At 36.8% G+C, this 23,045-nt stretch overlaps 1 protein-coding gene and 1 long non-coding RNA gene across 3 annotated transcripts in view; both read right to left on the bottom strand.

Annotated features, from left to right (window-relative positions):
* Positions 1-525: 525 nt before the first annotated feature.
* The window catches only part of LOC138891523 (fatty acid amide hydrolase-like), a 44,383-nt gene continuing 21,863 nt past the window's right edge, over positions 526-23,045 (bottom strand). The window contains exons 5-14 of one of the 2 annotated variants that reach the window (XM_070174943.1): positions 19,738-19,809; positions 19,518-19,598; positions 16,211-16,314; positions 15,880-15,972; positions 14,682-14,750; positions 13,788-13,852; positions 2,397-2,426; positions 1,986-2,047; positions 1,169-1,264; positions 526-965 (exon numbers count right to left, since the gene is read on the bottom strand). In XM_070174943.1, coding sequence (XP_070031044.1) covers positions 906-965; positions 1,169-1,264; positions 1,986-2,047; positions 2,397-2,426; positions 13,788-13,852; positions 14,682-14,750; positions 15,880-15,972; positions 16,211-16,314; positions 19,518-19,598; positions 19,738-19,809 — 732 coding nt within the window. In that variant the 3' untranslated portion in view covers positions 526-905. The remainder of the gene's footprint in view (positions 966-1,168; positions 1,265-1,985; positions 2,048-2,396; positions 2,427-13,787; positions 13,853-14,681; positions 14,751-15,879; positions 15,973-16,210; positions 16,315-19,517; positions 19,599-19,737; positions 19,810-23,045) is intronic. The other variant, XM_070174944.1, reaches the window with a different exon arrangement.
* LOC138891524 (uncharacterized) lies at positions 11,632-13,781 on the bottom strand. Its single transcript, XR_011407814.1, has 3 exons — positions 12,274-13,781; positions 12,101-12,134; positions 11,632-11,728 (listed from the first exon to the last, which is right to left on the bottom strand). It is a non-coding gene; the product is annotated as an uncharacterized lncRNA (long non-coding RNA).

Below are 23,045 nucleotides of genomic sequence, written 5' to 3'. Positions count from 1 at the left end.
AGTTTACTCCAAAAAGAATGATACAAGTTTATATTTTATAATAATTTAATATTAATTTTTATATTCTATCTATTTTGCCCTTAATGGAAAGTTTTTATAGCCACACAAATATTATTCGCCTACAAAGCTTTTATCCTTTAATCTTCTAAGACCACAAGTTTTAAAAATTATATTTTTCTTAAACGTGTCGAGTCAAACTACCTCATATAAATTAAATCATAGGGAGTAGATGACTCCTACGAAGAACAAATGCATTAAACCGTGTTGAAGAGGTTATAGGCTTTTGATTCAAAGGTATTCATTATCTTCTTTGCTTTATATTTTAGTAAAATATTACTCCCTCCGTTTCAATTTAGATGAGGTAGTTTGACTCGGTACGGAGTTTAAGAAATGAAAAAAAAACTTTTGAAACTTGTGATCTTAAAAGCTTAAGGGATAAAAGCTTTGTAGGGCCTTGACTTTTGTGTGATTATAAAAGCTTCTCATTAAGGGTAAAATGAGTAAAATGAAGAGTTTAAAGTTAAATTATTTCTAAATTTAGAAATATGTCATTTATTTTGGAACAAACAAAAAAAGAAAGTATCTCGTTTAATTTGAAACAGAGGGAGTAACTCTTAGTCAAGAGATCGATGACCTAGTTTGATGAATATGATCCTGTGATGAAGTGAAAAGTTGCATTATATTCGTTCGTCGACAGTTTAAATAGGCTCATTCAATAAATTTAAAAAAGCACATGCATGTGGACACCCCCCCCCCTACAATGCGCAATGCTGAACGCAGGCGAGCATGTGCTATACTCATCTAGTTCTATATATAACCAAACATAACATGAAAGTAGTTGTATGAATCCAGGCTATCCAGCCCCCACTGCGCTGTAGCCTGCAGATCAGATTAGCGGAATTCAACTACTTCCCCAATAGATCAAAGAAAACCTCTGGCCTTTTGTATTCAGAGATGCATAATGCCTGAAAAACCAAGATACGCTATTTCTTAGTCCAAAATCCAATTTTAATAATGTAAAATATGATAAGCATTCTCTTTTACGACTCATAGATTTGTCTAATTAATATGAGATCTTGCCTTCTGAAATGAAAATTTGGGGATTTGAAAACCGAATGACAATCCAAAATAAAGATAAAGATGATCAGGGATCCAAACATTCACTTACTTGCATGGCAAAAGCTATATGAATCAGTAAGGATTCATTCCATGGCTTCCCAATAAATTGAAGACCAATTGGCAAACCGGACATATCATAACCAACCTACCCCCAAAAGAATATATATATGAGTAAACTTTTAAAATAAATCTTGACAGTGTAACTAATCTTCAAAAGGTGGGGAAGTTTTCAACTGTTTGGATCATAGTTTCCACTGCAATATTCTATTTGTTGTTAGAATGGGGCAGATGATTTGACAATGGTAAATACTTACCCACATGGGTGTTTACACAACCAATTTATTTAACTTTACTAGTTAAAAATTAAAGTAATAATAAATATATACCATTTAACCATAGTCAACTGATAAATGTGTATATTTAAGACACTGTCTTGTACTACTTTAGCATAAATACTTAGAGCCGTTTGGACATAAGAATTTTTTCACTTTTTTTCGAAAATTTTTCATTTTTTTCGAAATCAATGTTTGGCCATAAAATTTCCAATTTTTACTGGAAGATGAATTTTTGAATTTTTTCAAAATTTGAAAAACTCCAAAAAGCTGTTTTTCAAAATTTTCATTCAGATCACTCACAAAACTTCAAAAATAACCCAAAATTATATTCATGCCCAAACACAACTCTAATTTTCAAATACTATTTTCACTTGACAAGAAATTTCATTTTGTTTTTGAAATTTTACAATTCTTATGTCCAAACGCCCACTTAATATGGGTAAGTTATTACCATTCGGGAATTTTCAATGTAGTCCCTGATCTGAATCTTAAAAAAAATATAGATGTAGTAGAAATTGATGAAGAGCATACTGGTATAGTAACAGCAGGCAGTCCCAGAAAATTTCCTGCTATCTGGTATCGAACTAGTGCAGCTGAAACAATGAGGCACATAATCATAACGGGCACAACTGATAACTATTATGACTAAAGGCCACTCTAAAACGTTAATCAATAAATAAGTACATATTAAAATACAATGCTTTAGCGATGTGGAAAGTTTTAATCTTGTTATTCAATTTTTGAAAATCTTCAGCTTTTGAGTTTTAATTGTTTAACAATTTCAGTTACATACAACTTAACTTACTAACTATCAATTGCCATTGCACATGTGTAAGTTCCTTCCCATTGTAATACCATATATCTAAGACTGTCCCCCAAGGGATCTCCATAAACTTTCCGCTAATACAGAACATTGATTACATTAATGAAAAAATGTCCAACCTGACCAGCAAGGCCCAGGATCAGGATATACTGAAGGAACAAGAGGGAAACGATCAGCAAAAACCAGAAGCTAAATCCCCAGACTCAATGGAAGAACTGTATAATGTCCCTGTGGGTCTAGTGCAAGAACTGGAAACAGTTTCTGGTGACAAGCTCAATCAGGAATTGTTCATGGAATGTATTGAAGTTGAACTAGAAAAATCTCTATCAGATGATGAAGTGATCAGGGGGGATATCAGTAAATCTTACTCTGAAGAGGAGCTAAGCTTGCAAGACAAGAAGCAGACAAAGATCTTTAACACCAACAACCTATCACCAAGAAACCAATACAACATGGGAGGGAGTCATATTTTCAGAGACAAGTCGATTGACCCCTCAATACCAGACCAAAGCTCCCCCCGATCCTAGACCTTCCCATGATTAGTATAATATCGTGGAACATCAAAGGTATAGGGTCCAAAGGATCTCTTGAAAGACTCCAAACTTTATAACTTCAATATCAACTCCCTCTCATCTGCCTTCAAGAACCTATGGTGGATAGTGGCAAGATAGAGAAATTCAAAAAAAAACTAGGAATGGTAAAAGCCTACTTTAATTGCTCCAACAAGGTTTGGATCTTCTTGACCAATGACATCAACATTACTATCTTACAAGACAAAGAACAGCATGTTCATATTAAAGCTGAGCACAACAATTGCCCCTCCTTCCTTTTAACGATTGTTTATGCTAAATGCACAGAAGAATTGTGAAGGGAGCTATGGTCAGACTTAAGGAACTTAACCTCTACAATTCAAGAACCATGGGGAGTCATAGGTGATTTCAATGTGATTACTAACAGAGAGGAGAAATTGGGAGGCAGACCTCATAGACTAGAGGAAAGCCTGGAGTTCATAGAATGTCTCAATGAATGTGGCCTTCAAGATGCAGGTTTTACTGGTGCTAAAGTGACTTGGTGTGATAACAGGTATCCAGCCCTCACCATATGGAAGAGACTTGATATATTGGTTTACAATTCGGATTGGTTTGATAATCTCAACAACACTGATGTAACTCACCTATCTAGATCTTGCTCAGATCATGCGCCTCTTCTGGTTAAGCTTCACCATGAAGATACCCAAGGAACCAGATACTTCAAGTTCCTCAACTTCTAGACTGAACACCCTGATTTTAAGCAGACAGTGCAGAATAGTTGGAATATCTTCATCCATGGTAACCCCCTATACATTCTACAGCAGAAGATCAAGAACACTACTAAGGCCCTTAGTACATGGTCCAGGGCTACCTTTGGAGATGTCTATGAAGAACCAAAAAGACTGGAAAATCTCATTAGGGACCTAGAAGAAATCTGTATGACTAATAACACCCCAGAGAATAGAAGTGAATTGTTTAAGAGTAAAGCTGAGTTTATAAGGTACCTAAAGATTCATGACTCTATTTTGAGCCAAAAATCCAGAATTAATTGGTTCAATGAGGGCGATGCCAATACTGCTTACTTCCATGCGACTATCAAAGAGAAAAGGAGAAAACTGACAATTAGAAGGATCTAAGATAGTGAGGGTAATTGGCTTTAAGATTGTGAGTCTATTGCTGAGGGAGCTGTGAACTTTTACAAGAACCTTTTTTCCGAAGGCCCCAGCAACACAGATTTTAGGGCACTAAACTACATTGAAATATGTATTACAGATGATGACAACATTAGAATCAGTGCCATCCCTACTCTCCAAGAGGTCACTAAGATTGTTTTATCCATTGATGCCAATAGCTCCCCAGGACCTGATGGCCTTAGTGGGATGTTCTATCACAAATGTTGGGACATTATAGCTGAGGATATGCATAATGCTGTAAAAGCTATATTTAGTGGCTCAACACTTACCAAATTCTACACTCATACCTATATTGTCACGATTCCTAAAGTGGATCACCCCCAAAGTTTCTCTTACCTCGGACCTATTAGCCTTTGTAATGTGTCTTCCAAAATTATTTCTAAAATCCTCAACGCCAGGCTCTCCAGCATTCTTCCCAGAATCATATCCAGAAATCAATCTGGCTTTATTAAAGGGAGATCAATCTCAGAATATATCCTCCTTGCACAAGAGATCATCAGCGACATCAACAAACCAAATAGAGGAGGCAATATTGTCCTGAAACTTGATATGACCAAAGCATATGATAGAGTCTCATGGATTTTCCTCGGGAAAGTTCTTAAGAAGATGGGGTTCAGTGATCAGTGGATAGAGATTATCCACAAATACATCTCCAATAATTGGTACTCTGTGTTGGTTAATGGAAGAAGAAATGGCTTCTTTCAATCTGAGAGGGGCTTAAGGCAGGGAGACCCTCTCTCCTCTTCTCTCTTTATTTTAAGTGCAGAAATTCTTTCACAAATAATGAACAATCTATATAATAGAGTGGGCTACAAAAGTTTTTATATGAATGCTAACTGTCCTAAAGTTAACCATCTTTCTTTTGCAGATGACACTATTCTGTTCTGTAATGGAAATAAGAGGTCCATGAGATTGGTATTGAGCACCTTAAAGGACTATGAGAAGATCTCTGGGCAACTCATAAATAAGAACAAGAGTTGTTTTGCAATGAGCAATAAGACTAGCCTGGTCACTATCAACAGAATGAAGGCCATCACTGGCATGAAATATCAAAAGTTTCCAATCAAATACTTGGGATGTCCTCTCACTACAGGGAGAAAGAAGATTGAATTTTATTCAGATATTGTGAACAAAGTCATTGGAAGAATCAGAGGTTGGCATACCAAACTCCTCTCAACTGGAGGAAGAGCAATTCTCATCAGACATGTCGTCCTGGCTCTCCCTATTCACCTCTTGGCTGCAGTTAATCCACCAAAAGGAACTATAGAGCTCATTGAGAAATTTGTAGCCAGATTCTTCTGGTCTGGGCAAGATAGTGGAGGAAATTATCACTGGGCTATATGGAAAAACTTGTGCTATCCTTATGATGAAGGAGGTGCTAATTTTAGGAGACTCAGTGATACTTGTAAGGCCTTTAGAGCTTAGCAGTGGTGGAATCCGAGAACATCAAACTCTCTATGGGGATCTTTAATGATTGCTAAGTACTGTGGGTCGAATTACCCTATTACCATTAACTGGAACAAAGGGAACTCGCAAAATTGGAAAGCCATATGTGACATCAAAGAAGAAATTGAACTCAACATTGTCTGGAACATTGGAAGAGGAGATGTCTCCTTCTGGTTTGACAACTGGTGCTCATTAGGTCCTCTATACAAGATTACTACCTATGAGGTCCCAATGCCAAACATCAAACTGAATGAAATTCTTCAGAACAACACCAGGAATTGGAGCATGCTCACCATTCAACGAAATGAAGACACCAAATCTCATCTATTATCCTTAGGCATTGAATTGGATAGAAATTGCTATGATAAAGCCAACTGGAGCCTTTCCAAATCAGGAAAATTTACCATAAGCTCCACCTGGAACGCTATTAGGCAAAGAAAAGACCACAACCCTCTCTATAAGAACCTATGGACTAAGGACATTCCTTTCAAGATGTCTTTCCTCCTTTGGAGAGCCGTAGGTAACAAACTCTGCACTGACGAGAGTGTGGCCAGTCTTGGAATTGCACTAACTTCCCAATGCTACTGCTGTAACTCTGTCAATAGTCAAACTGATCTGGAAGACACTAACCACATATTCTGCCAAGGTGAACTTGCGAGGAAGATTTGGAGGAATTTTGCGGGGCCTTTGGGTATTGGTTGGAATTTCAACAACTTGAACATGACCCTTCTTAGTTGGTGGAACCACAAATCGTCCAATCCAATCTCGAGATTCATCACCAAGAACTTCCCACTTATTATTTATTGGGAACTTTGGAGATCAAGATGTCGCAACAAGTTTGAAGGGACTAGACCCTCAATGTATAGAACCTATTCTAATATCACTTCCTTTCTTTTGCAGATGATCAAGAAACATTTCAGAAGAGTACGCATCGGAGACAACTAGAGCAGTATATACACAGCATGTGAAGCACAGATCCAACAGACTAGCAGTGTCCCAGTGTGATGGTTCAGACCACCTGCGCAAATAGTTAAACTGAATAGTGATGGAAGTTACACTAACGGGCTATGTGGAGGGGGAGGGATTATTAGAGATCAAGAAGGAAATTTCATCATGGCCTACTCCATCCCTCTAGGAGCAGGCACCAGCAACTACGCTGAAGCAGAAGCACTTCTCTTTGGATTGAAATGGTGTGCAGACAGAGGTCTGGAGATGGCCATAGGAGAGTCTGACTCGCTCCTAATAGTCAGGTGTGTCAAAAGAGAGTGGAAGCCACCATGGAACATCAGCAAACAAATAAAAGAGATCCAGAAAATGATTGAAGATCACAGCTTCAACATCAATCACTGCTTCAGAGAAGCCAACAAACCTACAGACAGTTTAGCAACTCTGAGTCACAGAATTGAAGGAAACAAGATCTTCAACCTTTTCTCTGATCTTCCTAACCATATAAAGGGCCTAGTAAATATGAACAAATGAGGCTTGCCTACCTTCAGAATCAAGCACACAAAACCCTCTAACATCATCTATGATCCTCCTTGAGCATACTCTGATTTTGCTATCCTTTAGCTAGGATATAGATTGATAGTCACATCTCAATGATCATGTACAAAGTTTGGGATACCAAACTCAAATTCTAACTTTATGCCAAAAAAAAAACTATAAAAAAAAAAAGTTCCTTTCCATTATTTTTTACGAGATTGCTGCCTGCTAGGAGGTTATATATATTCAGTGCTTGCCATTGAATATAGTAATTATTAATATGTGAGAATGGATAAAGAGATAGAGCTCAGATTGAGCATCAATAGAAGAATCTAGAGTCGTTCATAAGAGACGAGAGAGAGAGGGAGAAGAGGTATATACTTGGGAAATAAGTATTGTTCTATTAATTAGTGGAGCTCTATATGCAGGTGAAGGGACTATCCACTAAGTGCCAGCTTAAGACACAGCTAAGCTAAGTCCTAACTAACTAACTAACTGTATGCATCACTAATTGAATACATTGAAAATATAGAAATAGAAAGTACATAAATATACCCTATATTTCAATACACCACCTCAAGTTGGAGGTGAAGACTTCACAGCCAACTTGCGCATGACTGCAGAATACTTGATCCCTGTTAGGACCTTGGTAAGAATGTCAGCTAGTTATTTATTTGGTAATGACATGATTCAAAGAGATTAGTCGATCTTGAAGTTTATCTCTCACAAAGTGGCAATCTACTTTAATATGTTTGGTTCTGTCATGAAAGACGGGGTTTTTGACAATATGTAAGGTTGATCGGCTGCCACAGAACACTGTGACTGGTTTGGAGTATGGGACATTCAGCTCTTCAAACAATCTGCACAACCACGTTAACTCACCAACAACCTTTCTAAGAGACCTATTCTGCTTTTGTTGAGGATAAGGAAACAGTATCCTACTTCTTAGACTCCCGGCTGATGGGGTTGTCTCCTAAAAGCACTACATAGACACTAACTGGCCTTCTGGAGTCTGAGAAAGCTACCCAATCTGAATCACAGTAAGCTCTCAATGCACAATCAGGATTATTAAAATTCCTAAAGTAAGATCATTTTTCAAATACCTTAATAGGTGGAAAGCAACCTTTAAATGGGGTTCTCTATGATATTACATGAATTGGCTTAAGTACTGCACAATATAAGCTATGTCAAGTCTGTTATTAGTTAAGAAATTCAACTTCCCAGTTAGTTTCCTGCAATTGTTTGGATCCTTCAGCACTACTCCCTCCTTAGCCTTCAGTTTCTCATTAGGATCCAGAGGAGATGATAGGTTGTTGTAGTGTAAGCAGTCATACTCTTTGAGCAGATCAACTGTAAATTTCTTTTGAGATATGATAACTCTATCCTCCTTATATAAAATTTTGAACCCCAAAAATAATGCAATTTTTCCAAGTCTTTGATCTTGAACTTGTCATGCAAAAACCTTTTCAGCTATATGATCTCCTCTATATCAATCCTTGTTATGATCACATCATCAAAATAGACTGCTACATAATTGATGGTAGAGTTAGTCTTCTTACAGAACAAATATTATCATTCATGGAATGCAAGTAATCTCTAGAGCACATGGTCTCACTCAACTTTAAGTACCATTATTCGCTGGCTTGCTTCAAGCCATAAAGTGATTTATTCAACTTGCGGACTACCCCTGGCATGCTGACTTCAAGGCCTGATGGCATTTCCATGTAAACCTCGTCGTGCAAGTCACTATGGAGGAATGCATAGTTAACATCAAGCTGTGAAATATTCTAGTTCTTCTTTACTGTAATAGCTATTAATGCCCATATGGTGGTCATCTTAACAACTAGAGAAACTATTTATGTATAGTCAATCCATACCTGTTGAGTGTATATCTTTACAACCAACCTTGTTTTAGATCTCTCAACACTCTCATTTGCCTTGTGTATCACCTTGTATACCCATTTATAACTAATGGTTTGCTTCCTTACTGGTAGGGGCACCAAGTCCTAGATATTATTTGCATATAAAGGCTTCAAATTCCTATGTAAAGGTTGTATGTCAACCAGGATTAATAGTTGCCTCTTCACATAAAGATGATTCATCTTCACTGTAAACATTCATCACAAAGAATTGACTGTCATGAACTATAGATTCATATGGAATATGGTTATGCATTGAAAACAAAGTAGTTAAGGGAAGGAGTGAATCAGAATGATTATCAGAGGCAGGTTTAAGTTTGGGGATAAAATAAATACTGCGAATGTGCAGGCAGCTTGTGTTCCCTCTCTGATCTTCTTGGTTCAATTATAGGTTCTTGTGTTGAGTTGGATAAAGATAAATACAGAGGAGATGCGTGGTTATGAGTAGAGGGTGGAGATACAGATTGATGGATGGCTATGTTTGAGTCATTATGAGCAGGTGACAGTTCAGTAGATGTAACACCTATATCACTTGAATCATGTGTAGATTGTAAAGAGTTATGCTCTAGATGATCAATAAAAAGCAGTGAATACAAATCAAAGGAAGAGAAAGTAGTTACAGAAGATGTAGCAAAAGGAAATATATTCTCATGAAAAATACCATCCCTGGAAATGTATATTCTTTTTGTGTCTAGACTCAGCACATTTTGTAACCCTTAGTATCAAAAGGATAACCAACAAAGATATGAGGTGTGGACCTAGGCTCAAATTTGTCTTTACGGATTTTTGGCACTGTAAGGTAACATAAGCAATCAAAACTTCTTAAGTGAGTGTAAGTAGGTCTTCTTTTATATAATATCTCAAAGAGGCATTTATTTTTCAGGAAAGTAGTGGGCCGCCTATTTATGAGATAAGTGGAAGCTAATATATATTCCCCCAATATTTCATAGGTAATTTTGATTGAGATAAGATGGCTCTAGCAATTTCAAGAAGATATTTGTGTGTTTTTTTTATCACACCATTTTGTTATGGTGTATAGGGACAGGATTTTTGGTGAATTATGCCTTTGGATTGGAAGAAGGAGGTTGCCTCTGTGCTAGTGAACTCCGGACCATTACTTGAAATAATTTTAGTTGTAAGCTGAAACTGAGTCTCAATTAAAAGGACAAAAACCATTATAACGTGGAGTGCATTACTCTTGTAGTTGTTGTCTATTGCTACAAGATAAGGACCTCATAAATTTACATGCAAATAATCAAAGATCTTTTTAGAGGAAGTACTAGTTCTGGAGGGAAGCATGTCTAGCTATTGGACAAATAGAACAAAGGAAGGGTTCTTTCTGGGAAACAATTACTGGTATGGAGGGAATCCCTTTCATTTTAATAAAGAGCACACGTCCTATTCCATTGTGCCACAATATATCAACATCACCCACGAGATGAAGATGAAGCAAAATATGAAGTACAAGAATGTAGAATAGAAGGAAGTGCCTTATTGGATGTGGAATGATGTACAACTGGAGTGGACTGACACTTTGAACTTCCCACTTCACAAGCAATAAGTACAGAACATGAAGCAGAAACATTATAAATAGCTATTGGAATAGGACTACCATTTTTCAAACAGTGTGAGCAAAAAAGATGCAGACCATTTTTTTATTTTACCAATCTCCAGAGGCCTCTTCATTGAAGGGACATGTAGCATACATAAATAAGCCGTAAAAGCAATCAGTGAATTAAGGTTTGCTGCGAATGAGGAAATAGAAATCAAACTGAACTTGAAGGAAGGAACAAAAACACTTTATGCAGAGTGATTTGAGGTGAAGTGTTATACTACCAACTTTTGTCACCTTGACTCTGTAACCATTTGGAAGTGCAACAAGAGGATAGGGTAAGTTTTTGGTGTGAGAAAATAGGGATTTGTTATATGTCATATGGTGTGATACTCCAAAATCTAAAATCCAGATATTAGTCATTGTTTTGAGACATTTACAAGACACTGAGCCAAAAATAGTAGAAGAAGAATAGGTCATTATACCTGCGAAGTTGATAGCTCCACTAGTAATGTTGGTGTCGACAAATTTTTTCTCCTCCATTATGAAGATGTTGTAGTAGGTAAGCAATCGTTTATACTGCTCCTTGGTAATTCCTGTAGTTTCCACATTTTGATACTCATCGTGATGATGTGGATCAGTGCCATGAAATTCATTCTTTCAACAGGTGTAACATGATCGTTTACCACAGGTCTCTTGCCCTTGTTGAATCTGAAACCCTGAATCTGATTTGGATTGGGACCTCGAGGATAACTTTGAAGTTTGTAACATTTATCCTTAGCATGTCCAGGTCGTTAGCAGTAGTCACAAAAATGACAAGGCCTATTCACAGAGGAATAGTTACTATTAGGGGATTAATTTTTTCTAAATTTTGTGTTGCTTTGTACATTGACATGAAGGAAAGCTGATTCAATGACAAATTGATTTGAAGGCCCCATTTCCCTTTGCTTCTCATCCTAAATTGGCAAAGAAAATGCTTGTGCCAGTGAAGGAAGAAGGTTCATCATGAGTATACTCCCTCGTACCACTGTATACACCTCATTAAGATCCATGAGAAATTGGATCAGCCTCCTGTCTTGCTCAACCTTGTACATATTCTCCTTAGCACCACAAGTACATTGGAAACTACATTGTATTTTCACACTCAAATTGTTCAACTCCTCCCAAAGTTTCTTCATCTTAGTGTAGTAATTTGTGATGTCAAGGGCTTCATGAGTCAGGTCGTTATTCCCTTTTGAATTTGGTACAATCTAGCACCACCGGTTTGCTCATAGTGATCTTCTAACTCTATCCATGGCTCCATGGCATTGTTTGCATATACCACACTATCTGTAATGTCATTCGAAAGGGAATTTAATATCCAAAACGTCACTATATCATCCCAACTTTACTACTAATGATTGTTATGTGATTGAGGATCCGGACGCTTGCTTATATTAAGCAGACAAGCCTCTCATTACGTTATGCTTCCAGGAACGATAACAGATTCCGCTGAAAGGTATTGAAACCAACATAGTACTAGGATTATCATATGGATGCAAATATAGAGGACTGCTAATATCGATACTAGTATTCAAATTCACCTCGGTAGTCACTCTGATTCTGACATTCGCATCGAATCTATCTCATTGTTTTCATCGAGTATAGCCATGAGATCTAATGAGATTAATCGATTAGAGACAATAAGATAGAAATCAAAACCTGATGTTGCGATTTGATGCCAAGCAAAACACCACTGCATTGTTCAATCAAATTAGGGCACATGTGAGACCAAGACGAGAAATGTAGAAACCTTCTAAGAAGAGGAGAATTAGCGACTCCTGAGCTCTGATACCATGTTAAAATATGAGAATGGAGAAAGAGATAGAGCTCACATTGAGCATCAATGGAAGAATCTAGAGACGTCCACGAGAGGAGAGAGAGAGGGACAAAAGGTCTGTATTTGGGAAATGAAAACTTTTTCTATTAATCAGTGGTGAAAGTCATGCATACAGGTTAAGTAACTATCCACTAATTATCAGCATAAGACACGACCAAGCTAGTAGTCTGTTTGGTCAAGCTTCTTCAAAACAAGTGCTTTTTTTTAAAGTTGAAGTGTTTGGCCAAACTTTTCGAAGAAAAAAAAAAGTGCTTTTCGAGAAGCAAAAAAAATTAGCTTCTCTTCAAAAGCACTTTTTTGAAAAGTACTTTTGAGAAAAATACACTTATAACCTTTTTGGCCAAGCTACAAAAATCAGCTTATTTTGAGATGTGCTTTTTCTCAAAAGTGCTTTTTTCAAAAGTACTTTTGGTGAGAAGCAATTTGTGTTTGGCTAATTTATTTGAAAAGCACTTTTGAGCAGCAATTAGTGTTTGACCAAGCTTTTAAAAACTGCTTCTAAGTGTATTTTTTCTCAAAAGTGCTTTTCAAAAAAGTATTTTTGGAGAAGCTATTTTTTCTACTTCTCCAAAACTGCTTCTGCTTCTACTCAAAAGTACTTTTTTTTGCTCCAAAAGCTTGGCCAAACACTTCAACTTTAGAAAAAAATATTTTTTTTGAAAAAAAAAGTATTTTTGGCTTAGAGAAGCTTGGCCAAACAAGGTATTAGAAGCAGTTTTTAAAAGCTTGGCCAAACACTAATTGCTACTCAGAAGTACTTTTCAAATTAATTATTAGCCAAACACAAACTGCTTCTCACCCAGAGTACTTTTTAAAAAAGCACTTCTCAAAATAAGCTGATTTTTACAGTTTGGCCAAACAGGCTATAAGTCCTAACTAACTAACTAATTGTATGCATCACCAGCTAATTGAATACACTGAACATACAAAAACACAAAGTACATAAATATACCTTATATCTCAATAGTAATTGGCTAGAAATTTAAAGGGGTCGACGGTAAATATAAAAAAAAATTATTACATCAAGATTGGTTTGTTTATGGATAAATTATGTGTGATTATAATAATTGTAGTGAGTGATAATCACTGAATTATTTGGTAAGCATGCATCTCCTGTTGAATATCTAGTTTATTGTTTTAAAATTCAAGAGATATGGTGTACAATTTAAACATACATTTGGGAAACTTGCGGGGAAAAAGAAGGTTTCCATTATTAACCCTAGCAAATGCATCACTTCTTTGTCATCTTAAAGAACGAATGTTTATTTCATGTTTTGATTAAGGAAATTCAAGTCTCTATTTGGTTTTGATTAGGAAACTGATTTCAATAAGAGTTACCAGATAACTAAAAGGAAAAAGTCATTATTTTGAACAATGAAAATTTATCTTTTTGTTAAGAGATAGTGACTGTCTTAACAGGAAGCATTATGATTAACAGAAAGTTCAAAGATGTGACGAAATTTGAGATAGTCCAAAATGGCATCTCAGACGTCTTTCCAAGTTTCGTACCTCCATTTATATAGTCGAGTTCCCCGGTCTCCCGAGCATCCTTTTGTATGGTGTAAGCAGTAACCCTGTTGAAGTATTTGGCAAATCTTTACATTCAATCCCAAAAAAAAAAAAAAAGGATTGATATTTTGAGCTCAGAGAGTTTTCATATTTTTGTTCCTCTTTTCCATATTTTTTTAAGACTCCATCATCTGTTTCTAGTAATATAAGAAGTAGTAATAATATGAAGATGTAAGATGTAAGGGTCCACTGAGGCCACTCATAATTTATCGTTTAACCATCTTGTTATAGGGGGTCCTTCTTTTGGTTTGCAAATATTTTGATGTCATTTTAATGTTTATGATTTAATGTCCTTTAAAAGTTGAAATTTAATATATGCAACGGTGTATAAAATATATTTATGATAAACTATAAAATATACAGTTTATTTGGCGATATTTCCTTTTAGTATATACCAAGAAGAATGTAAGCTTTTAATTCAAAAAACTTAAACCTCTTATTTTACTCTAAATGATAAGCTTTATAGTCATATAAATATTATATGATATTAAAGATTACAAATTTCAGAATTTTATAATCACAAATATTATAGCATATTATGATCACACGTTTAAAAACTTTACCTCTTTTTCTTTAGCATTTTGCTTATTCAAATGCTCATAAATTGTAAGGGAGGTAGTATACATTATAGAGCCCAATTCACCTCTAACCGTAGCCCTTTCCCCACCATTCGACTACATCACCAGATTAGCTAACGCCATCCCCACAATTATACTTATTATATTATATTCATTTATCTTACAAAAAAAAAAAAAAAAACCATATGCTTCTCATTATTTCTTTTAAATTAGTTGATAATAAGGCTTTTCTTGTGACAAAAAAGTAAATATATACCCTGTTGTTGGTGTAACGATGACATCTGCCTTGGAAAATATTCTTTTGTGAATCTGAAGCTGCCGATTTCTGGAGATAAAATAAAATATTAAAACATGAGCGTTTGATCTTATCAGAACTGGGGACCTAGTTCCTGTTTGTTTTTTTAAAAAAAAAAAAAAACAGGAGCAGCGCGGACGTATGCAAAGAAAAATGAGACAGCACCTGATTTCTCTTAAGGCTTGGATGATATCTCATGTTGGGAAAGTCATGTTGACATGGGCATTGATACAATGAAACAAAAAATAACTGTTTGTACCCGTATGTTGACATGGTTTTCCTATTGTAAATGTGAACAAGGTGGATCAACCTATTTGCTCTTTCTGCTTATTATCTGCACAGGTAAAATATTGAGAGAGAGTATCTTTTGACTTAAAACTTCGTCACTACTTTATCGAGATTAGTTAATATACTTACAGAGTACATGGGGTCGGTTGTACTCATACTACGTATTTTTGCACCTTGGGTGCACATCTTGGAGCTGCGTAGCTCTGGAAGACGAAGCCTGGTATTGAAAACGTTCCAGTGTTCCAGATTCAAGCTACCTCTTGTTCATGGTAGTTTAGGACTTAAATTCTGTTTATATTTACTTCAAACAGATGTTGTATTATTTTCATACCATCTTTGTAAATCTGAGTCTTAGAGGCTCGTGACTTGTTCTACTAATCCTTGGGTTATACTGAAATTCAGTTATTTCACTTACTGATTTCATATTAATTTCAGTAGAAATGAATTGACTATTATTTGGCCTGCTAGCGGATTGGGTTAGGTGCTATCACGACTAGGCGGATATTGGGTCGTGACACAAAGTTTATTTATGCAGTTATGGAAGTGATATCAGAATAGAAGTGGATCGAGAGCGGTAGACTAAACTAGATCTATTTAAGCCTTGTCATAAGCTAGTAAAACAAAGAAGCGGTTATCGACGAGAAGTTTACCACAAAAATAAAATTTCTTTTCAAATCAATATAACTTGCTCATGCATGAAAGCATCAAAATCGCTCAATATTTGTATGATAAATGTAAGTTAGAGTCAAATCAAATGTGTCATGTCTAGTAAGTAGTAACCATACGTCACATATGGACTGGACCAAGACCAGCAAATATAGTTTTCAATCGTAAAAAAGAGGAAACAAAAGCATTCTCCATTTGGGCTTACCTAATTCTCTGGGCATTCAAGTACTCCTGGCTACTAAAGGAACCATACACAGAAAGTGCAACCCTAGCATCCCATCCTAATTCTTCCTTATTCCTATGCCAATATTCAGAGATCCACAGTGTCAAAACAAATTTGTGTATAACTTCAAAGAAGAGTAATAATTCTTAAAAGTGGAAATCAAGTACTTTCAAATTCAATGTGCGGAATGTATGTAGACGTTTTAAGATACCAATATCCACATCGAAATCATGAATATACCCACTCCACTTTTAAGAATTATCCCCTAATGTCCATGTGTATATATTGTTAAGAGACAAAGTGAAGAACTTACAGCTTTTCTAGTTCACGAGCAATTGAGTTATTGCATTCAGATCCAATTGTCACATAATGTGCCAAGCGCATAACCTCTATCTCAGGTACGGTAACTTCTATAGTCTTTTAAAGAAGAAATAGAAAAAAGAAGATGTTAACATGGTCAGAAAACATGTGTATATAAGACGTTTCCTGCCTACTTAAAGAATTGGTTTGCTACAGATTTCACCTATAAGGGTGTACATGCATGTTGGATGGATAAAGAAACAAAAATGAAAGTTAAAAATCAAAGCCATGTTTCGAGGATATTGCGAGGCTGGTGAGTCCTGGAGATAAGGAAAATCACGAGGACATCAATTCAAGTGGAAGGGACCTAGGCAGGGCAACTACCTCACAATGATGGCCACACCTTGAGAGAGGACCCTAGCCTAGGCAAGGCTTGCCAATAACCTCGACAAGGATCAGATTACAAGGATCTGATCCTTGTTTCTTAAGGCATTTTCCTAAAATCTGTTATAGTTTAAGGGCTTTTAAATATGATTTGAAATGTACAAGTATGTTCATGGAGGCAACAAGGTGTGCGTCACACCATATTTTGTTTAATTGTGCATTGGTTGAACTAAAATGAAATGTAAATTTGCTTATCTAACGATATGTAACTTCAAACTTTGATATATGAAAAATAGCTCTAGATAATTATATGAACTCAAATATAATTTTACGAAGGATTACAAATGTGTTATGTGTAAATATATGTTAAATCATGAATTGATAGAGCAAAATACATACACAAATCCTTGAACTTGATTGAATATTTTTTCACCTAGACACTTGAACTATGGACACTTGATATTGGATGAAAATGTACTATTTTGATATACTCTGGCCACATGCGTGTTTTTCACTTTTTATATGAGCATATGTTGCCATGTGACCAGGAGGTCACGGGTTCGAGCTGTGGAAACAATCTTTTGCATAAATGCATGGTAAGACTGCGCACAATAGACCTTGTAGTCCGGTCCTTCCCCGGACCCCGCGCATAGCGAGAACTTAGTCCACCGAGCTATTTTTTTACGGGAGCATATGCCTAATGTAGCTATATGGGTCCCAAAACACACCTGTTGGTACAAAAAAAGGAAAAAATATCTTGATTCTTTTTTCTCTCTCTTCTTCTCTCTAGCTAGCCAACATTTTTCGTTCAAGACTCTAGTGATGGAGCTCTACCTCTATTCCACCCTATTTCTAAGCAAATATAAATCCTCACTAACTCACCTTCCTCAAAAATAAAGAAACCTAACAAATACACTACTTTCACCATCTACCACCCATTTTTATTTCCTAAACCATCCACTCTCAACTCTCCGGCAACCTTCAACACTGCTCATACCGGAAAATGTTCGAGGTATTTAACTTTTAGTCTTGAAAATTCCAATTTATTCTCGACGTCTAGCTCCTCGATTGGATTTCAGTTTGGTCATATTTTATTATTTATATTGGGGAAGGGAACTTATGTTTTGATTGACTACATATGACTCATGACTGTGATACTGGAGGTAGAAGATAAGTGAGTGGTTGTACTCACTGTATAGCAGTTCCAATTGTTGAAACATGAAGAAATTAATAAAGACGAAAAAATGAAGAGCACAAAATCTCAAAAGTATTTATTGTAACTTTCTGGGATGGAGCTGACGAAAGAAGACTTGTAATTTCCTTTTTAGTATGTTTCAAAATAAATGACATATTTTTAAATTTAAAAATAATTTAACTTTAAACTCTTCATTTGTTTTACACTTAATGAGAAATTTTTATAACCACACAAATGTAATGCCCCACAAAGCTTTTACCTCGTAAGCTTTTAAGACCACAAGTTTCAAAAGTCTTTTTTTTTTCTTAAACTCCGTATCGAATCAAACTATCTCATCTAAATTGAAACGGACGGAGTATTTTATTGACAGATGTGAAATGGCCCCACACAATGCCATGATGAACTTACATGTTGGCTGAGGCTCAAGGTGCCACTATTGTTAATACGTATAAATTATTTTAAGAATAATTGTGAAGAAATATTTTCAAATGACTTGCTTAACTCAAGGATTATTTTTCGTATGTCTAGGGAGGTCGATGATTTTACCGAGTATGTAATTACCTAATTAAATTTTTGTTGATGGACTAAACAAGCCCAATAATGCTTTTATGGTCTGATACTATCTGTTTTGGGTAAGCCTCCAAGATTTTTCCCAAAATATTTCATACCATTAAGAGTTTCATTCACCTTATATGTAAGCTCCTAATCTTTTTAGCTATTAATGTGGGACTTTATTCGCACACCTAACACTCTTCCTCTCGAACTAAATTCCATGTGGCTCATCAACACGATCCATGGGTCTCTCTCTAGAACTAAGTTCGGCGTAGCCCATAACCACGATCCACAAGTCAATTTCTGAGTTTTACTACGTACCACTCACATCGTTTAGAGTATTTATAGAAACTGAAGCTCGCAACTAGCTTCTTGTTGTTGTGTGTGTGTCTTCACTCTCGTAAGGGTAAGAAAACAGAGACTTGCACTCCATCACTCTACCATCGCAATATTCATCCTGTCGAACCGGGGCTCTGATACTGATTGTTAGGCTAAACTAGCCCAATAAGTTCTTAGTTTGATATGATACTGCCCGTTTTAGGTCAAGCCCACAAGATTTTCTCCAAAAAGTCTTACATCATTAAGAGATTGCTACATATTGTATAAGCTCTCAATCTTTTCAGCGATACTGCAAGCCAGGCTCTAAACACCTCTATACCTAACTAACTTTTGCTAATTCCCACGATGTCATTCAATGGTGGCAATATTTTTAGTTGACTCTTATGCATAGTCAAATTGCATCCCTAGCCTTACATATTCTTTTTCATTCATAAAGGCTCCGATGACATACTTTGGGAATATTGCATATGTCATTGGGTTGTTTTTAGGAAGATTCATTTCATTATGTTATTTTATTTATGATGAGATCGGTTTATCAAAGTTATGTTTTACTCTCCGATTACTTATAAAGTATTGCTCGTGGTGACTGATGAGGATGTATGAAAGTATTGCTTGTGATGGGGATATATGAGACGCAAGATTTGCTTTGATCGTTGTGCGGTGTATAATGATGTGTCTTTAAGATTTTTGGGGCGTGAGAGGTAAGTTGGATCTAGTAGTATTATACTTTTGATAGAAATGGGCCTTAAGTAACCTTAAGGTTGGAATGGGAGTGTACTCTATTAAGGACATTTCTTAGTAGTAAAATAAAATAGAAAATAATTTTCACCCAATATTATATTCGAATTACCTTCCAGCCATAACTGTTGTACAATTTTGCTAAAGCTTGAGAACAACAAACTCTTATGTCATCACTGCAGTCATTAAACCACTAAAAAGAAGAAGAAAAAGTTGAAATTAAAAAAAAAAAAGGAAAGAAAGAAGCCAATAAATTAGTATAATAATATAATAATACAAAGGAAGGAAAACTTTTAGAAATTAAATTGCAATGCTAATAAAAATAAACAAACCTCCCCATATTTGGCCAATTTGATATTAGGTATAAGCTTTGGTGACTTCAGTAGAGGGAAACATAGTTTTGCCTGGAATAAAGAAATTTGGAAGAGATAAATTATAATCAGTTATAAAGAGAAAGAATGAAATGATTGCAAATAAAATTCTTCGTTTTTCCTTATTTTTTATTAACTTTCTTGGATAAAATTGTGAGAGTACATCATCTTTTTTGTATTACAACTTCGGTAATAAATTTTACTCTAATGATCACTTTGTATTGGTAAAATACGGTTATGACACGTGGTCAGAACGATAGTTGACACGTGACAAATACTTCTTGATCAAGACCACATCACATATAGTTATTTGGAACGAAGACTAAAGATCCAAGAACTAATTTTGGATCTGCATAAGCACAACTCAAATCAGACTTGGGATGTTCCGGAGCTGTACTTCTGCTTAGACATAAGAGTCCTGATAGATACTCATCCTGCAACATCGAACTCTAGCGAGATCCCCCCTCAACCATGCCCGTTAGTTACAACACAGGTACATGCAACTGAGTAGATTCGCGCTTACTGCAGATAATGGGCGTAACGTTTAGGCTAAATATTAGGAGGATAGTTACATTAAGGTTAGACTATAAATACACATGTTTCCACAATTATAACCCATTATAATTCAACTTGACAGACGGATATTATACTTCAGCTCATTTCTCTTAATTATCAGCATTGATCATCAGATGTCATTCACTGGAGTTTCTTCAATAAGAATCTCTCTTTGTCGTTCCTTGCTCGTTTCGTTATTTCAATTACTTCATAATTTTTATTATATTGCTTTTCATCAGCACGTAACGACCCGACCGATCGTTTTGTGTATTTGAGCTTCATTCTCCTACTTGATATTTCTTGTATGTGTATTTGTTATTTTGTGACTTTTGGGATGGTTGATTTGATTTTGGGAAGGTTTTGAGAGGGATTTGAGACACTTACTCTCTTTTTGGAAGTTTAAGTTGTAAGAATTGATCAAAGTTTGAATTTTGTACAAACGGCCTCAGATTGATGATTTGAGGGTTCCGCTAGGTTCGTATGGTGATTTTAGACTTGTGCGTATACCCGAATTTGGATTTGGAGGTTCCTTTGATATTTTGGTGCTATTAATCGAAAGTTAGTAATTTAGAGGTTTGGAGAATTTCTATGTTTGACCGGGGGTTGACTTTGATGATATCGAATTTAGATTTTTATTGCGGAAGTTGGAATAGGTCCATTTTATCATTTGAAACTTGTGTGCAAAGGTTGGGTTTAATCCGAATTGGTAAGGCTTGAATCGAACGCTTGGTTCAAAATTTGAATACCCTTGTTGGACACCACGTGCCCTAAGAACGCCACTGAACTAAGCCAGAACACATACTTGGAGAACTTTGCATAAAGTTTGTCCTCCCTCAATCTCTGTAACACAATTCTCAGATGCTGGGCATGCTCCTCCTAGCAACGAGAGTAGACCAGGATATCATCAATGAATACAATAACGAACGAGTCAAGATAAGGCTGAAACACACTGTTCATCAGATGCGTGAACGATGTTGGGGCATTGGTCAGCCCAAAAGACATCACAAGGAAATCATAATGGCCATATCGGGTCCTGAAAGCTGTCTTAAGAATATCTGAGTCCCGAATCTTCAGCTGGTGATACCCTGACCTCAAATCAATCTTAGAGAACACCATCACTCTCTGAAGCTGGTCAAACAAATCATCAATACGCGGCAAAGGATACTTGTTCTCGATTGTGACCTTGTTCAACAGTCTGTAATCAATGCACATTCTCATAGTACCATCCTTTTTCTTCACAAACAGAACTGGTGCACCCCAAGGTGACACGCTAGGCCAAATAAACCCCTTATCAAGGAGTTCCTAAAGCTGCTCCTTCAACTCCACCGGTGCCATACAATACGGTAGAATAGAAATAGGCTGAGTGCCCAGCACCAAATCAATACCAAAATCAATATCCCCGTCGGGCGGCATGCCCGATAGGTCTGCAGGAAAAACATCTTGGAAATCTCGTACCACCGGAACAAAATCAATAGCAGGGGCCTCTACACTAACATCCCTCACAAAGGCCAGATAAGATAGACAACCTTTCTCAACCATCCAATGAGCTTTCAAGTATGAAATCACTCTATTGGGAACATAGTCTATAGAGCCACTCCACTCAACCTTGGAAATCCCGGAATCGCCAACGTCACGGTCTTAGCGTGATAATCTAGAACAGCATGACATGGAGACAATCAATTCATACCCAAAATCACGTCGAAATTGACCATACTAAGCAACAAGGGATCTACTCTGGTCTCCAGACTCCATATAGTCACTACACATGACTGATATATACGGTCCACAATGATAGTATCACCCACTGGAGTAGATACATGAACAGATGAAACTAGAGACTGACAGGGCATAACCAGATAATGAGCAAAATACGAGGACACATATGAATAAGTAGAACCAGAAATAATACAGAGGCATCTCTATGGAAAACTGAGACAATACCTATAATCACATCATCCAAATCAATGGCATCTGGTCTGGAAGGAAGTGCATAGAAACAGGCCTGGCCACCCCCTGATCGGCCTCCCCCTCTCGGGCGACCCCTAGATGACTGGGCTCCACCCCCAGCTGGCTGAGCGGGTGGTAAAGAAACTGGTGCTGATGTCGTAGACTGGCTCTTCTACTGCATCAGACCTCCTGTAATACAGGGACAATGTCTCCTGATGTGGCCCAACTCTCCACACTCATATCAACTCCCTGGTGCTGGTGCTGGGGACTGAAGGGAGCCCCGAGCACCTGGATGACTGGTAGAAGGACCTGGCATAGACGAGCCCTGACCCGATGGAGCACGGGATGAACTCTGAGTTGGGAGGGCACTGAGAGATGAATGTCCCTATTGATAACTGTGTGAACCATGGCAAGATGATGCACAACGGTGGACTGGGCGAGATTTGAGCATGTCTGAAAGGACGACCCTACCGTGGTGGAACTGCCCCCAGAAGGAACACCGCTAAATCCACCCTATCCATGAGGCCTCTTGGCCTCCCTCTCAACCCTCTCCTGACTGTGAACCATCTCAATCTGATGCGCAATGTCGACAACCTCATCAAAAGTAGCACCAGACACACTCTCTCTGGTCATAAGCAATCACACCTGAAAAGTGAGGCCATCTATAAACCTCCTGATCCTCTCCCTGTCTGTGGAAACCAACCAGATAGCATGACGGGCCAACTCTGAGAATCGCATCTCATACTGCATCACAGACATATCCCCCT

The sequence above is a fragment of the Nicotiana tomentosiformis genome, chromosome 5 (genome assembly GCF_000390325.3).
Source record: "Nicotiana tomentosiformis chromosome 5, ASM39032v3, whole genome shotgun sequence".
NCBI classification, from domain to species: domain Eukaryota; kingdom Viridiplantae; phylum Streptophyta; class Magnoliopsida; order Solanales; family Solanaceae; genus Nicotiana; species Nicotiana tomentosiformis.
This window is presented reverse-complemented; position numbering and strand designations above follow the sequence as displayed.